The sequence below is a fragment of the Sebastes fasciatus genome, chromosome 20 (genome assembly GCF_043250625.1).
Source record: "Sebastes fasciatus isolate fSebFas1 chromosome 20, fSebFas1.pri, whole genome shotgun sequence".
Lineage (NCBI taxonomy): Eukaryota > Metazoa > Chordata > Actinopteri > Perciformes > Sebastidae > Sebastes > Sebastes fasciatus.
In genome coordinates this window covers 1112430-1130197 of record NC_133814.1, presented here as the reverse complement: position 1 = coordinate 1130197, position 17768 = coordinate 1112430, and the positions used below count along the sequence as shown (strand labels likewise).

Sequence of the window (17768 nt, the reverse complement as noted above, 5' to 3'; positions counted from 1 at the left end):
TGGTTTATCGGGACTTTTTCAAAGAAAACCGCTGCCTGCTTTGGTTGGAAAAATGGTTGACAAAGGTGGAAAGACTGATTTCATTGGCCTCATTTGTTATATTGTTGATATAGAAACATTGATTAGTGCAGCTTTAAGTTCTTATTATACTGGATGAACAGTATTGTTTTACTGTTGATCTCAAAAATCCGTGGTAGACTTCTCACACTTACAGTACACTTGCGGTAACACCTCCTCTCAACCAAATGGGATGTGCCACTCAAACAGTCCTCGTGGCAGTAAACCAATCAATCATACCGTGCACCTCAGGCCAGGAAACAGCATGACACGGTGCCTCACACAACTATGACAGCAGTCTCAGTAAAAACACACACTCTGTACTTGGTCTCTCAATAAAACGATCAGCTGGAAAATGGTCAACACAGCAGTAAAAAGCCACAGAGAGAAACGCAGCATTAAAACAAGCTTGAACACAGCGACTGCCATGGTGGCTGCATCTCTCCCTCTCTCCCTCTGCTAGGGTATCATTATCCACTTGATTTCATCCACCCGGGGTTGGTATAATGACCACGTTCAAAATCCCTTATCGAGCACAAATTCAGACTGAATCACAATTCAAGTGAGTTCTAAAGTATCAAGTTAGTGAAACAAAAGAGGAATGACTTTTTTTTAAAGGGAAAAAATGAGAAAAGAGAAGGAGAAGTAAAGGGAGAGACGCAGCAGAGCAGAGCAGCAGACTTACAGCTCGGTATTTAGTGGCCACCTCATTCTTTTCCTTGTTAAGCTGGATGTTCTGCTCCTCTAGCTCACGGACCTCGGAGAGGAGTCGGTCACTCTGCTCTATGGCTCTCCTCAGCTCCTCTCTCTCCCTCATCCCTGCCTGCTGTGTATCAATGTGCTGCTGCGATGGCAAAGACCCGACCTCCAACTACACTCACACAGCTCTCGCACATACAGAAAGCCTGATATTTCAGCTTGGCTGGCTGGCTCTCTGACTGAGTCTCTCACTTTTGTTCCCTTCGGTCGGGAGTCTGGACTGTACCCCCCTTCCCCCCCTCTCTCTCCCCTCCATCCACACACCGACACTGTCAAAGAGCTCTGAAAGACATCCACGTGCATGTATAAATACGTGCACACTGCACACATTTCCTCCTCTCGGCCTCCTGCTGGCCTTCTTTCACTAAAACAATATCAAACTTTCTTCCCTTGCTGGTGCATTGATGCTGAGTGGTCTGCAGTCAAAGGGGGAAACTATGTCTGCTGCCTCCAGCCGGGTAGATGAGAAAGAGAAGCACCAATTTTAAAAATCTATTTTACGGCACTGTGACATAAATATATCAGTGACAAATTCATTACGGCTACGTTCACTGCAAGCATCAGTGCTCAGTTTGGATTTATCACTCAGATCCATTGTTGCTGTTCACATGTTTTAAATGTGGCCAATATCAGATTCCAGTGTGAACTGGTCGCGGTCTTAAACTGATCCGCATGCACAAAAGAACAATACCAAAGACGTCTCACACTGCCTTACGGAACTAAACACGGAGGCCACTGAAGTCAGCATTTACAGTTTCATTTCAAAGTTGATGTGCAGTGGAAGCCAGATGATAACATCCCTGTCCCTCCACTGACTACCTCCATCACAGCTGACTTCATTTTGTACTCAACAAGTAACTACCACCAGTGCAGAATTGTGATGAATGTCAGACACAGCCTCACGCCGCCGGCTTTGTCCGCTTATGTTAGTGTGATCATGGTCGGGTGTGACCGCACCGGCCTGCTGCCTCCTTCACCGGAGGTGGGACGGGATGGCTTGTATGTGTTTTAACTGCATTAACACTGGGTGACAGTTAAGCGTCATACTCGTTCTGGAGAAACAAGATGTTGATTTGGGTCTGTCCACGGAACAGACCATAATAAAAAAATAAAAAAATTGTTTCTTTCTTTGGAAAAACAGATTTGAGCTGAATTTCCACAGTGAGATGTAAAGAAGAGGTCCATCCATCCATCTTCAACCGCTTATCCGGGATCGGGTCGCGGGGGCAACAGCTCCAGCAGGGGACCCCAAACTTCCCTTTCCCGGGCCACATTAACCAGCTCTGACTGGGGGATCCCGAGGCGTTCCCAGGCCAGAGTAGAGATATAATCTCTCCACCTAGTCCTGGGTCTTCCCCGTGGTCTCCTCCCAGCTGGTCGTGCCTGGAACACCTCCCAAGGGAGGCGCCCAGGAGGCATCCGTGCTAGATGCCCGAACCACCTCAACTGGCTCCTTTCGACGCAAAGGAGCAAGGACTCTACTCCGAGTTCCTCACGGATGACTGAGCTTCTTAACCTATCTCTAAGGGAGACGCCAGCCACCCTCCTGAGGAAACCCATTTCGGCCGCTTGCACCGGCGACCTCGTTTTTTCGGTCATGACCCAACACTCATGACCATAGGTGAGAGTAGGAACGAAGATTGAACGGTAGATCGAGAGCTTTGCCTTCCGGCTCAGCTCTCTTTTCGTCACAACGGTGCGGTAAAGCGAATGCAATACCGCCCCTGCTGCTCCGATTCTCCGACCAATCTCACGTTCCATCGTCCCCTCACTCGCGAACAAGACCCCGAGATACTTAAACTCCTTCACTTGGGGTAAGGACTCATTCCCTACCCGGAGTAGGCAATCCACCGGTTTCCTGCTGAGAACCATGGCCTCAGATTTAGAGGTGCTGATTCTCATCCCGACTGCGTCACACTCGGCTGCGAACCGATTCAGTGAGTGCTGGAGGTCGCAGACCGATGATGCCAACAGGACCACATCATCTGCAAAAAGCAGCGATGAGATCCTCAGCACACCGATCTGCAAACCCTCCTCCACCCGACTACGCCTCGATATCCTGTCCATGAATATCACGAACAGGATTGGTGACAAAGCGCAGCCCTGGCGGAGGCCAACCCCCACCGGAAATGAGTCCGACTTACTGCCGAGGATCCGAACACAGCTCTCGCTTTGGGCGTACAGGGATTGGATGGCCCTGAGAAGTGCCCCCCTCACCCCATACTCCCGCAGCATCCCCCACAGTATCTCCCGGGGGACCCGGTCATATGCCTTCTCCAAGTCCACAAAGCACATGTAGACTGGATGGGCATACTCCCAGGCCCCCTCCAGGATCCTTGCGAGAGTAAAGAGCTGGTCCGTTGTTCCACGGCCAGGACGGAATCCGCATTGTTCCTCTTCGATCCGAGGTTCGACTATCGGCCGAACCCTCCTTTCCAGCACCTTGGAGTAGACTTTACCAGGGAGGCTGAGCAGTGTGATACCCCTGTAATTGGCACACACTCTCTGGTCCCCCTTTTTGAAAAGGGGAACCACCACCCCGGTCTGCCACTCCTTAGGCACTGTCACCGACTTCCACGCGGTGTTGAAGAGACGTGTCATCCAAGACAGCCCCTCCCCACCCAGAGCCTTCAGCATTTCAGGGCGGATCTCATCAACCCCCGGGGCTTTGCCACTGTGGAGTTGTTTGACTACCTCAGTGACTTCCACCAGGGTAATTGATGATGGTCCCCCATCAGCTTCCAGCTCTGCCTCTACCATAGAGGGCGTATTGGTCGGATTCAGAAGTTCCTCAAAGTGCTCCTTCCACCGCCCGATTACCTCCTCAGTTGAGGTCAACAGTGTCCCATCCTTACTGTACACAGCTTGGATGGTTCCCCGTTTCCCCCTCCTAAGGTGCCGGATGGTTTTCCAGAAGCACTTTGGTGCCGACCGAAAGTCCTTCTCCATGGCTGCTCCGAACTCCTCCCACACCCGCTGCTTTGCCTCCGTCACGGCAGTGGCTGCTGCTCTTCGGGCCCGTCGGTACCCTGCAACTGCCTCCGGAGACCTCCGAGATAACATATCCCGGAAGGCCTCCTTCTTCAGTCGGACGGCTTCCCTGACCACCGGTGTCCACCACGGTGTTCGAGGGTTGCCGCCCCTTGAGGCACCTAAGACCTTAAAACCACAGCTCACCGCCGCAGCTTCAGCAATGGAAGCTTTGAACATCGTCCACTCGGGTTCAATGCCCCCAACCTCCACAGGGATGCCAGAAAAGCTCCGCCGGAGGTGTGAGTTGAAGATCTCTCGGACAGGGGCCTCCTCCAGACGTTCCCAGTTCACCCTCACTACGCGTTTGGGCTTACCAGGTCTGTCCAGAGTCTTCCCCCACCCTCTGACCCAACTCACCACCAGATGGTGATCAGTTGACAGCTCCGCCCCTCTCTTCACCCGAGTGTCCAAAACATGCGGCCTCAGATCAGATGATACGATTACAAAATCGATCATCGACCTTCGGCCTAGGGTGCTCTGGTACCACGTACACTTATGAGCATCCTTATGTTCGAACATGGTGTTCGTTATGGACAATCCATGACTAGCACAGAAGTCCAACAACAAACGACCACTCGGGTTTAGATCAGGGAGGCCGTTCCTCCCAATCACGCCACTCCAGGTGTCTCCATCGTTGCCCACGTGCGCGTTGAAGTCTCCCAGGAGAACTATGGAGTCCCCTACTGGAGCCCCATACAGGACTCCATTCAGGGTCTCCAAGAAGGCCGAATACTCCGAACTGCTGTTTGGTGCATACGCACAAACAACAGTCAGAGTTTTCCCCCCCATAACCCGAAGGCGTAGGGAGGCGACCCTCTCGTCCACCGGGGTAAACTCCAACGTAGCGGCACTCAGCCGGGGATTTGTGAGTATCCCCACACCCGCCCGGCGCCTCACACCATGGGCAACTCCAGAGAAGAATAGGGTCCAACCCCTATCCAAGAGTACGGTTCCAGAACCGAGGCTGTGCGTAGAGGTAAGCCCTACCAGATCCAACTGATAGCGCTCCACCTCCCGCACAAGCTCCGGCTCCTTCCCCCACAGAGAGGTGACGTTCCACGTCCCCAGAGCCAGCCTCTGCCGCCCGGGTCCGGTCCGTCGAGGTCCCTGGCCTTCACTGCCACCCGTGTGGCAGCGCACCCGACCCAAGCGGTTTTTCCCGCAGGTGGTGAGCCCACAGGATGGAGAGGAGGGGGGTGCCACGTTCCTTTTTCGGGGTATCCCCGGCCGGGCTCCGTGGCAAGCCCGGCCACCAGACGCTCGTTGACGGGCCCTCCGTCTGGGCCTGGCTCCAGACGTGGGCCCCGGGCTTCCTCCGGGCCGGGTAACTCCTCCTCTGCCTCGTGTCGTCATTGGGTTTTTTGTGAACCATTCTTAGTCCGGCCCCTCACCTAAGACCAATTTGCCATGGGAGACCCTACCAGGAGCACGAGGCTCCAGACAACACAGCCCTCAGGGTCATAGGGACACACAAACCTCTCCACCACGTTAAGGTGATGGTTCCCGGAGAGGCTGTAAAGAAGAGGTTTACAAGGCAATGACAGGCAGAACGCACACACACACACATAAACACACACACACACACACACAGAAAAACCTGTTGCTGCTTGAGCGCTGGTATCTGTGCCATTGGAAAAGAGCTGTCATTAGCTCAGCTCTCTGAACACTGACAGTGAGTTTACCGCTCAAACTTTTGTCAGTGGAGAAATTAGACAGGGAAATGTGGTATCATCTTTCTGAAGTGTGCAACAGTAATCGCCATGTTGTCCAAATAAGGCCCTGTTCAGACCTGGTATTAAGATGCGTCCTCAGTGATCGGATCACAAGTGGACAGCTTTAAGTACGTCTGTTCACACCTGGCATTAGAATGCATCTCCAGTGACCACTTGTGATCAGATCTCACTTCCCTGCTCTATATGCAGATAAACACGTAGTAAACACATGGCTAATATAGCAGACATTGTGACGTAATATTACAGTAATGTCAGTAGTAATATCCTACATATCCGTGAGTTTGGGTACATTTAAATAACATCAAAATATAAGGTTATTGTACCGGCGGTCCCCAGGGACCTCCCGGTTTAAAGCCAGACAGGCGGTCGGGTGTCAGCCCTGTGCAGAGCACTGGAACAAAAACACACACACATCACCGACAGTATGACAATAATGCATGTCCCCTGTCCAGTCTGATAGTCTGTAGATATGTAGCCTATAGATAATGTGTATTTTAATAAAATACAGTTGTACTGACAGGATACAGTAGAGCACAGAGGCCGTTTCCATGCTGACAAGCGCTCACGTCTGCCTGTCTGTCTGTACACCTGAGGAGCTCAGTGATCTCGCGGATCCCAGCGGGACATCAGATGAGTAGGCGGTGCTTAATGTGACCCAGGACACATTCACCACACACTGCTAAAAGAATGTGGTCACATGTGCCCAGACCACCTCTGAATGTGGTCTGAAAGATCTGATATCAATGCATCTTGAGTGAATTCACACTTGACTTGTACCTGCTGTCCACTTGTGATCGGATCACTGAGGACGCATGTTAATACCAGGTCTGAAAAGAGCCAAAGATTTAGGACATGTGTGTTTTAACCACCATGAGGATCTACCTGCTGACACACCTGAACTTCCTTTGCATGTAGTCAGTTTAAACACAATATCTCTAGCTGTCAGTGTAGGATTTAGCATCGCACTCAACATCAACATCAACATGCACACTGATGCCAGAAAAAGCCGAAGATAAATGTGACACATCAATGGTTCACCTTTAGCATGATCACAGGGCTCAACCTCTTTGTTGCAGCACAATCCCTCTGTGCATGATGAATGCCAGTTACACTTTAGCAAAGTTTTCGTGTTTTGACTTGAAGCTCAGAGATGTTTGTCCGATCAAACCCGCAGAGTGAAGCAGACACACTTCTTCTCCTCCCAGTAAAACAAACTGTCCAACTGTCCGTCTGATTCACAGCTCTGTTTCTAGTGAGTAGAAATGTCTTTTTTTCACAGTATTCCTAGACAATGCTGCAATGTCCCAAGAAACTCCCTCTTCTTCTGATTCCTGGCATTTCCAGTCTGAGTGGAGGTAACTGGGATATTAATCTCATGATCTTCATTCCTTTCTTTTATTTGAACAGCTGCTCACCACTTCAACTCCTATTCACACCGTCTACTGACTACAGACTCCTTGAACGTTGTACCAATGTATATAATCCCACTCGTTGTCACTTTCCACAAACATGGAACTTGCCAAACTACTTTTGAATGAGAACATGATGCTAATACGACAACCTTGCAAAGTCTGTATCCTGGTTCAAAGCTTTGTATAATGTTCAATTTTGGTAGAGTTGGTTTTGAGACTCATTAACTCACATTCTTTTTGAGCAAGCTGCTGATCCACAAGGAGAAGCTGTTCAGTTATTACGAGAGCAGCCTGCGCCACCTATTCTTTGAATGAACTAGGGAGCTTCTGCATTTCATCATTTTGTGTTCTCCCTTCTGTTTACAGCAGAAGAGTCATTATTTAGCTTAGCGTTGCCCGTCGACAGTGTTACATCCATGGTTATCATCCTTTATTTGCCAAAAAGCTGTTTTTAAGCCTTAAAAAAGCTGTTATTATTAAGTTGTAATGTTTTTTCAGGCGAGAAAGTAATCATTTAAATTTCCAGTATGTGATCAGTTTAAAGGGGACCTATTATGCTTTTCCTTATTTTCTGTCATATATAACGTTACAATGTCAGATGTTCATATTGAACATGGCCAAGTGTCAAATAATGATGTAAACGTATGTAAAAGTATTTCCTGTGACAAACCATCAGGCTTCAGACTGGCTTCTGACCGTTTCCAACGTTTTTTTCTACTTTGGCTACGAGATTACGTCAGCACACCTCTGTCCGAGTGAGGAGGAAACCTTTCATGCATAGTAACACACACACGGCTCGCTCTCTCTGGGTTGTTGTTGGCAACAGCATCCAACAAAAACTGCCCACGTTGACATTCATTACAGCAGAATGATTCGTTTCTGTTGGTATTGGAGGGCAATTTTCTTTTGCTTCAGTTTCATTCGGCTTCATCTCCACGTCGGTACCGGTGTTGTGACTATGTATTTGGGAGCGCGCATGCAATAAGCAATGAGGCGCTGCCATGGCAACGTTCACAAGCACTATGAGCTGCTCTTGCCAGGATTCTACAACTTTGGTCAATGAGATACGACAGCTTGTTTCTGACAGAGGATGAACTGAGGGCCTCAATGATGAGCCAGCATAAGATGAAGATTTGTGAATCATGCAAAACTCCTCTGGTGAGTCACAGAATTAAAATAGAGAGCTGTAAATGGAGCATAATAGGTCCCCTTTAACCAATAATTTGGACCGATGTTTTCGGGGCTGAGAGGCGCTGCTGGCTGTGAGACCAGCTGGTCAGCGTACAAAAGCACGTCAACAGTGTTTTAGTGATTACTCTCACTGACAGAAGGAACTAGACACAGGTCTATCTATGTAGCTAGTTAGTGGCTGGATAGCTATCTATAGCTAGTAATTTGGCTAGGGTGACCATATTTTCAAACCCCCAAACCAGGACCCTTAAATGTACCGGATGCTCATGCACACGCATATTCATGCACGCGCACATATGCACGCACCATTGGCGTTTTCACCAGGATGGCTACCTTGGCGCACTTGTGGCACATTTGAGTAAGGGGTGGGATCAGAGAGAAGGCATTATTATAGGGTGGGGGGAGGAGGGCATTAGAGGCTGTGACAATCATGAATCATCACATTCACTACTTTCTCCCCCTTTAATCACAGGTCTGTCCCCGTCATGACACACTGACAGTCTGGGAGTCCTGTAGAGAGTTTCCCTCAGAGGAAACGTATTGTTGTCTGGGACGACGGAGATTATTTTTCAACTTTAGTTTTCAACTTGAACAATCTCTATCACATCAGGTTGCTCACCACACCCACGGCCTTAATTAACAGGCATAATTAAAAAATGTCTGCAGTGGAGTGTTTACTGTACAGTATAACTTCAAACTGTAGTGTGCAAACTGCTCCCAGGGTGAAGCCTGGCCTCTGGATGAACTCTGGATCCAGGTCATAGAGCCAGCCTTTGATCACTGAGGCTCCTCACAGTTCACTTACACTCATGTGGTCAACTGGCTGCAGGTCAGGTACAATAACATCAGCTTTTAAATCACATCAGTGACATCATTGTTGTCAGGTAATTACACCGGAGAGATAACTGTTGTCAGTAGCGGAGGGTTTCTGTTCTCTTCAGTGCCGGTTATTGTCCTGAGAGGGCTGATTAAAATACCTGAGGACTACAGTGCAAGCAAATTATAGACTGACACTGACAGTGGTTAAATTGAACAGACCCAAACATAGGATTATCTGTAAATTCCTTTCAATTTAGCACCTTTCAAATGTATTATAAGATAACACACACACAAAGGTTCAAAGGATTCTCTATGACCCCTGAAAACACTCCAGTGTAATGATGACCCGCAGCAGAAAACCACACAGCTGTAAGGCCTTTGTTGGTTGACGCAGCTGTGTGTGTGTGTGTGTGTGTGTGTGTGTGTGTGTGTGTGTGTGTGTGTGCTGCATGTGTGTACGGGTGTGAAAATACAGAGGGAGACAAGAACAAGAGATCAGACCAGCATCCACATGAAAGATCATCATGGTCTGCAGTGGAGAGAAGGTGGTCAACGTCACATAGTCCTATATTAGACTGTAGATAGACAGATAGCAGGCAGGCAGGCCAGGAACAGAAACACGCCAGACGTCATCAGGGGTTTTTCTCATTGTGGTGACTTTAGCTGGATACCCGGAGCTATATGAAGCTTATGCGTAAATTCAGTCAGGAAGACCAGGTGTGCAATCTCATTCATTCTCATTCATTCTGGGTCACTCTCTCATGGGCTATTAATATGTCAGCTGATTATGGTCGTCTCTCTTTTCAGTGACCAATCAGATCTTGCCATATCTCCCTAAATCAATCACATTGCTGCTGTCAAAAGTTTAAAAAACGTTCTCCTCTAAGCTGTTTTCAGTGTCAGCATTCAGCACAAACGGATGCGAATACTGCCACCCCATCACCTCCAGATTCATCACATCAGAGTAATCCTGCTCCACTTCATTCATCGGATCTGCATCAATCTTCACTACCACCATCACCAGTGTCTAGACCCAGGGGGAATAATTCCTAAATCCTATAACAGCCTCACTTCCCCCTTATTATTTCATATCGGGTCTAAATCACCAAAGAATGTTACTATTCATAATTTGTGCATTGTAAAAAATCACCATTCAATTCATACGAGTCTCTCCTGATTGAAATGACTTTATAAAGCCGGTGGAGCCGGCCGTCGCTCTCATCTCCGTGGTCAAATGGGCCGATGCTACAACTGTAGATCACCCAGATACTGACATTGATGTTCTCTGCATTGAAACGGCCCCGATGGAGCTGACCATGGATGGATAAAGAGAACGGAGCTGACGGGAGAGCTAGAGACCACCTTGGAGAAGTTAGAGGAAGTAGACACGTGGGACTATGTCTGTTTTTCAAAATAAGGTGTTAACAAAGGGAACTGTATATACAAAATACATATATGGAAATAAGATTGATTGGATTATATACACCAGAAGTATAAAACATTACATATCCCTAATAAATTAAAAAGAAAATACCACTAATCTGTGAGAGAAATGTCTTTATTCTTTGATTTTTGGGTTGCTGGAAAAAATGTAATAAATAATTCCTGCCAATGACTAATGTATGTATTTGCCTTCAGGACATCTCTGACTACATACATGCTGAAAATCAAACATTCTTACTGGATTCATTTAGAGATTCTCCAACGTCTTTGGGACAGAACCAGGCTAGCTGTTTCCCCCAGTTTCCAGTCTTTATGCTAAGCTCAGCTAACCCCCTGCTGGCTAGTCTTATTTACCAGGAGAGTGGTATTGATTTTCTTATCTAACTTTTGGCTAGAAAGGGAAATTTCACAAAATGTTGAACCGTTCTTTTAAACCTTAACTGACCGTATTTTAACCTTCATGGATGAAGTTTTGCTCACACTTAAAAATCTGTTTGCAAGCACATGAAATGTACTGTTTCTGTGTTTTCAGCCTGTCTGATGCTGGTCTGTGTTTGCATTCCTCTGTAGCATGTGTGTGTGTGTGTGTGTGTGTGTGTGTGTGTGTGTGTGTGTGTGTGTGTGCGTGTGTGTGAGAGAGAGAGAGGGAGAGAGAGAGAGGCTTTGATTAGCAACCATTTAAAGCTGATTGACTAACAGCTTGAACTGTAGAAATTATACTTTGAAGCAGCTTTAACAGACACAGATGTGCTATCTGTGTCTGTTAAAGCTGCTACCTCACTAGCACATACTGTACAGCAGCCACATCCAGAAGCCTTATAATGCATGATCCTACACACTCTGACGCCCCCTGTCGAACAAGCTGCTCCTCTTTCTAAGAGGTGAGGGCCTGCAGTGAGGAGGAGCTCTGCAACATGCTGGAGAACACAGGGACACACTAAACACAGACTGGAGCAGAGGGAATGAGCCAGGAAGAACAAAGATGAAGAACAAAGGTGGAACTTGAAAGTCAGAAATACAGAGAAAGAAAGCAGGGAGAAGAAAGGAGTGAGTCAGAGGAAGAGAGGCAGGCTTCTTACATGTGCCAGGAGGGTGCTGTGCAGAGCGATGGTGGGTCTGTACTGGTGGAAGTCAGTCTGGATCACACACACTCGCTTCTCCATCCTCACAGCTCACAGCTGCCCATGATGTCTTCACCCAAGCGGGCTCTGGGGAGGAAGTGAAGCATGTGTGTGTGTGTGCGCTCTCTTGAGGCTGTGGGAGTGTGTGTGTGGGAGAGAGAGAGAGAGAGAGAGAGAGAGAGGGTGTGTAAGTGTGTGTGAAAGTGTGTACGCCTGCTACCTGACCCTGAGGAGAGGGAGGGAGGGAGGGAGGTAGGGAGGGAGGGAGGGAGGGAGGTGACGAGCAAAAAGAAAACACAAACGAGCTTCAACAGCCCCCCCATCCCTCCCTCCATCCCACACACACACACACACATACACTCCTCCTGCCTAAAGCCACACCACCTCCTGACAGCAGTACAACACTGGAAGACAGACTGCCAGCCTCCAGCTCAACAATATGTAACCCCCCCCCCAACACACACCTCATCTTAAGAAAAGAACATTCCTGTGCAGAGAACTTACTCTAAAGCTCATTAGCCAAGCACATCCCAAGTCACCAAAGTTTGTTTGTGTTCGTATGAAAATTGACAACTACCTTCTATTAGTCGCTAAATGAGGGAAATGAGAGCTTTCGCACAAAAAATAGGACTGCCTTATATACAAAATGTTACGTCGGGTAAACATACAATAATGACCTAAAATTCAGCGCTGAAAGAAGAATTTATTTTTCTTATCTTAAAGGGGACATATGCTCATCCTCAGGTTCATTCCTGTATTTTGTGTTTCTACTAGAACATGTTTACATGCTGTAATGTTAAAAAAACAACTTTATTTTCCTCATACTGTCAACCTGAATATACCTGTATTTACCACTGTTGTGCCACTGTTATTGAGTCTTAAAAGTCACATTTTCCAAAAAACTTGTTTCTAATACAAATAGACAATGAAAACCCCGATACCAGTGATTGTATCCTGTAACAAGACTGGTAGGTCACTGCACTAGTGTTAAAGCTTCAGTAGGCAACACCTTTTTGGCATCATTGGGCAATCAGGCAAAAATAGCCATTACAGTAACAGAATATTGATTCATATTTGATCAGCGCTGCCTAGTTTGACCGTTTGGTCGGAGTTCGTGATTGATTGACAGCTGCTCAGAGACGGCAGCTGGATGGCAGACTCCAGATCAGCTCTGACTGGCTGTTTTCTTCCGGTCTATGGAATCTTGCAGATGCTGTGAGGAGCACCGGAGGACACCGGAGGACACCGGAGGACACAGGAGGACACCGGAGGACACCGGAGGACACAGAGGAATATTTTTTCAGATTACCTGTCTCATTCACTACTGTCAGGATATAGTGACCGTTTTATAAAAATTACTTTTTTTTTTAATCATATTTGCTCCATTTCTACCCAACTGCCACTTTAAGAAAAAAATTACACTTGATTCTGAAAAATTCTTCTGACAAGGTTTTGGTATTTTACAAAGAGTGGAATAGTCTTACTATACTGGCAGATTATTTTTCTCTCTCTGTGTGTATTAGAGAGATATACATGTTCTTACAGTGGCAGATAAAAGCTGTAAGAGAAGACGGGACGCCGTAAAATTGCTTTAAACAAATACCATACAAGATGCAAAAAGAAAAAGCAGAAAATATTCTGTTGTTAATGGTTATGTGCATTTCAATGGTTGCAGTGGTCTAAGAGAATACATCAAATCTTGTAACAATCAAGCAGACAAAATCTGCTGAGGCAGGATTTTGTTGAAGCCTGTGAAATCAAATTATTCCTGTGGAATTAGCAGGTCTCAGAAAGGATTCATCAAATAATGAGCTGCTCTTAAATCTTCAACCCCCCCGCCCCTTTTCATTCGCTGCTTGTCTGCCTGCATGTGCCAATGTGTCAGTTAGTCATCTCCTCCCTAAAGATCTGTGGCATCCACTGGCTGCAGGCGGGGGGGAAATCATGCACAAAATGATATGTTTACTTTGCAACATGAGGAATAATGACAGCAGCGGGTGATTTATCTTGTTTCATCTCAGAGGTATGAAGGGAACAGCTCATTTAAGTTTTTAATCAAGCTGGCAGTGGAAACTTTGGATTTTTATAGGCTTATTGTCTGACAGGAAAAGATGACAGTCGGCTTCTGGCTCGTGTTTCGTTAAGCACCGAGTCGAGCGGATGTCAGCATGTGTGCAGAGCTCAAGAATTTGACCTCGTGGCTCCTGCTCATGAAAAAACATACTGTGTGTCAAAGTCAATTTATTCTTTACCTGTACATACAGGATGTATACAACGGAACACTTTCACTTCTCATAGTCTGTTTAAAAGTGCACTATCCACTATTTTATGATGATAATGTGTAAGATAAGAGGGCTCACTCATTGTGACAAATCCTCATCAAACTACCACCCAACTGTGCACTTCTCCTCAGTGTGCAGCAGGCAGCTGTTTTCACTGATAAACCCACTGTACACTACAGATACTTTCTCACCAAAACAGAGCTTAAAGCTTCAGTAGGCAGGATATTTTTGGCATAATTGGGCAAAAATTCCACCATAACCTTTCAGCATATTGTAATTCAAGTGTTCTGAGAGAAAACTAGACTTCTGCTCCTCCTCATGGCTCTGTTTTCAGGCTTTAGAACATCTAGCCTGTGACAGGAGACTTTGACCAATCACAGGTCATTTCAGAGAGAGAGAGCGTTCCTATTGGCTGTGCTCCGGCTGGTGGGCGGTGCTTGGTATTTCCTCAACAGATCTCAACATGGCTGCCGGGTCACAAACTTTCTCATTTTACAGCTAAACAGTACACTACAAGATGATTCTGAGAACATCTGAGGAGAGAAATAGACATTACAGTAACAGAATATGATTCATATTTGATCAGCGCTGCCTAGTTTGACCGTTTGGTCAGAGTTCGAGAGTGATTGACAGCTGCTCAGCACCGGAGGACACAGAGGAACATGATTTTTTTCAGGTTACCTGTCTCATGCACTACTGTCAGGATATAGTGACAGTATATAATCTTGCTTCATGTCTGCTGAATATGTAGATATGCAGATGTTAGCAAACAGCCAAGTGGCCAAAGAAAATCCGTCAGTTGTTTTCATACTTACCAACCGTGAGACCTCAGAAACAGGGAGGATTTTCAAAATGAAAGCAGGGAGTTTCAGAGACATTGTTTCCTGCATTCTGGTGACTTTTAAAGATTAAAAATGGACAAATATTAATTACACTGCAACAGCATTTTTAATCTCAAATACTTTCAATTTTACTTTTAATTCTCAGGAGAGAATACAGAATAATTCTCCCCTCTGGTGTGAACTCTGGTATCAACTAATATTCATCAATTTTCATTCATTCATTCATTTTCTTGCCTCTGCTTGAGTATTTCTTTCTCTTAGTTCTCACCATTTCTCTCTCACTCACTGAAGATCCTTTCAGACACAACACGACAACGTCACCACTGACCTCTGAAGCCCGTTATTTCCAAAGGCTTGCTCCACGCCACGACGACTATTCGCTGCATCGAGAGAAGCCCAACTTCTGGCGCTGCGATGTACGGCAAGCGCCACTCTCTTCTGCCAGTACACAACATTAGGTGTAGCTGTATTGTCCTGCTTGTGGTAACAGTAGAGCTGATACACGCTGTACAGAGCCAGAAACATGTTAAGATAACGAAAAAAAAAGTGTGAAAATTTGTCATAAATCGGGAGAAATACAGGAGAATTGTGACCTCCGGGCGATGAAAAACGGGATTCTTCCGGGAAAATGGGGAGGGTTGACAGGTGTGGTTCTTTTGTTGTCCTTCAAATAAAATCGTACCAATATGGATCATATTTCCTGTGCTTTGACATCTCTGACAGCTTTGACATCTCTGACAACTAAACGAGTGTCAGTACTGTGACATGGAAAAAGAGCTGACAGTTTCCCGGGCTGCCTTTTCCAAACCAACTCTTACCTTCCCTAACAAAAGCTTTTCAGATTCAGGAGGAATCGTTGTATTGCACCCTTAGCTTGAGCTTATCTTTGGCAGGGATTTACCCTGGCAGGGTGCCATGTCTCAGAGAAAGACACCTACTGTTGTAGGGAGGGTGGTCGCCACCAAAACCACCTTGAATCCATCGGCAAAGCATCGACTTAGCTAAAGCAAACTCACAGTAAGAGTGTACCCTTTGTGTTTGAGATACAGTTCTGTCTGTGCCAAGACAATTAGAGGATGTAATTTGACCTATTTGCCTCGGTATGGGCTAAATACACAAAATAGTAAAGCACAGAGTCCTTTCAAAATGTAAAAGCAAACTTATTTCAGGATCATAAGGTGCAGTGAAAAATACTTTTCTGTGAAGCAGCAGGATAATCGCTGGCTTTTACCTGTTAATAGCAGTAATCCAGCTGCCTTCTATCACAGTGTAATTATAGAGTTTGATTTGTTGGGTATCTAAGAAGTCTGTCTACATAGCTGGCTTTAGGTGCAGATCTGGGATCAGCCAACCTTCACCACGGTAAGAAGAAGAGAAAGGCTGGTTTGGATCTGGGATCAGAGTTGTGAGGGGGCTTCTCTGCTCTCTCCGTCTTGCTCCAGCTTGTTCGTGGCAGGTTGTCTGCCCGTGCATGACACATGTTTATGGAATTTGATTAATTAAAGGTTTGAGGTGGCAGCTGACTCTTGACATAAAGATTACAACTTTGGCACAAAACAGAGGGGCCCCTTGTTATCAGCCGTACATCCAGTGACATTTGACACATGTTGTGGTCTGAAGGGTGATCACACTATCAAGCTGAGAGGAGAGTCTCTGACAGTGTGGTTAAAGGAACAGCTTGACGTTTGGGGAAATGTTCTTATTTGCTTCCTTCTTTCTTCTTGCAAATTCCAGCTTTACCAATGACGTTCCCACCAGCCTCTCTGTGCCTCGTCTGTACTTTGTGTTTAGAGCTAATTAGGAAGTGTTAGCGTGTTAACATGCTAAACTAAGATGGTGAACATCGTGGTGTTGATAGTGTGAGTTGACGTGATGTGGGACACCTCAGCTCCAGTGGGTGTAGGTCTTCTTCAAACAAATAAAAGACAATAAAACTATTGGTTAACACAAGCTGTGAAAATCACATGACACCTCTAAAGTCCAATCATAGATTAGGGTGGAGCAGTCTTCAAACATGAAGCAGCCTGTGTGACGACCACCCAAAGGTCAGTGACATAGAGTTTAGACAAACTGAATGTGAAGGGTACATTTCTTAGAAATAACACAATCCTGCTAGTTATTATCAGGATGTGGTTATGATGTGTTTGTTCATCAAAACATATCATAATATGGTGTAAATATACTCTATGTTTGTTATTTCAATCACATATTCCATTGTCCCACTTTAGGAAATATGGTTTGGAAAAGTGGGACAGGATGATTTGCCTAAAGTGGGACAGTATGGATTGTGCAATAACAATGGTTATTTATAGGGTTGTAGTCTTCTAATGCATTATTTAACATAGTTAAGGTGAAGTGCAAATGATATTCCATAATTGTGGGAGGCTGCATACGGTGGTTAGCTCTACCGCCTTACAGCAAGAGGGTCGCAGGTTCCAATCCGGCATGCCCATGCCTAGAACCGGCCTCGGTTTACATTGGAGTTAGTCGAACGCCCGGTGCATCCATAGTGACGCTAAAGAGTGCCTCAGTGCAACGGAATCAGACGTCCATTTGACGGTTTGGGAGTGTAATGACGGGTTGTAATAACACAACTTATAACGCATCTGTTTCAGCCACAACAAAACTCTGGGAGTCTGGAGGCCTGGCCAAAAAGAACAAAGGGATGCAGGAAGTCAGGGCCAGCCACAGACGGGCCGTAGGACCCAAGGAAGAGAGAAGAGAGAGAGAAGAGAGGGAGAAGCAGCAACATACCCTCCATGAGAAGTTCTCCTCACATTGTGATTAGTCGCTGGAGGTTTTCAGGCCCCACAGAGCCGGCCCAGAGTTCCATGTCTGCTACGGCTGATAAATCAGAGCGTACATGTTATCCTACGTCTGGAAGACAGAGTAGCTGCAACAGCTTTACACAGACATAGTGAGAATTATCTCCATAAATCATACAGATGTGTTTCTGCAGAATGGAATAGGTATGTGTGGAACCAGCTGGGAAATATGGAAGAAAAAAGCATCTCTGGAGGAGCACATAAAGAATGTGAGAGTGTTAGTCGTGTCAGTGTTGCTACTGTTCATCAGC

At 46.3% G+C, this 17768-nt stretch overlaps 1 protein-coding gene across 2 annotated transcripts in view; it reads right to left on the bottom strand.

The window, feature by feature from the left end:
* Positions 1–11682, bottom strand: part of LOC141758804 (putative uncharacterized protein MYH16) — a 78354-nt gene extending 66672 nt beyond the window's left edge. Inside the window, exon 1 of one of the 2 annotated variants that reach the window (XM_074620490.1) lies at positions 11527–11682. In XM_074620490.1, the coding sequence (XP_074476591.1) occupies positions 11527–11610 (84 nt within the window). In that variant the 5' untranslated portion in view covers positions 11611–11682. Of the gene's footprint in view, positions 1–742; positions 890–11526 lie in introns of those variants that run through there. The other variant, XM_074620489.1, reaches the window with a different exon arrangement.
* Between the last annotated feature and the right edge of the window lie 6086 nt (positions 11683–17768).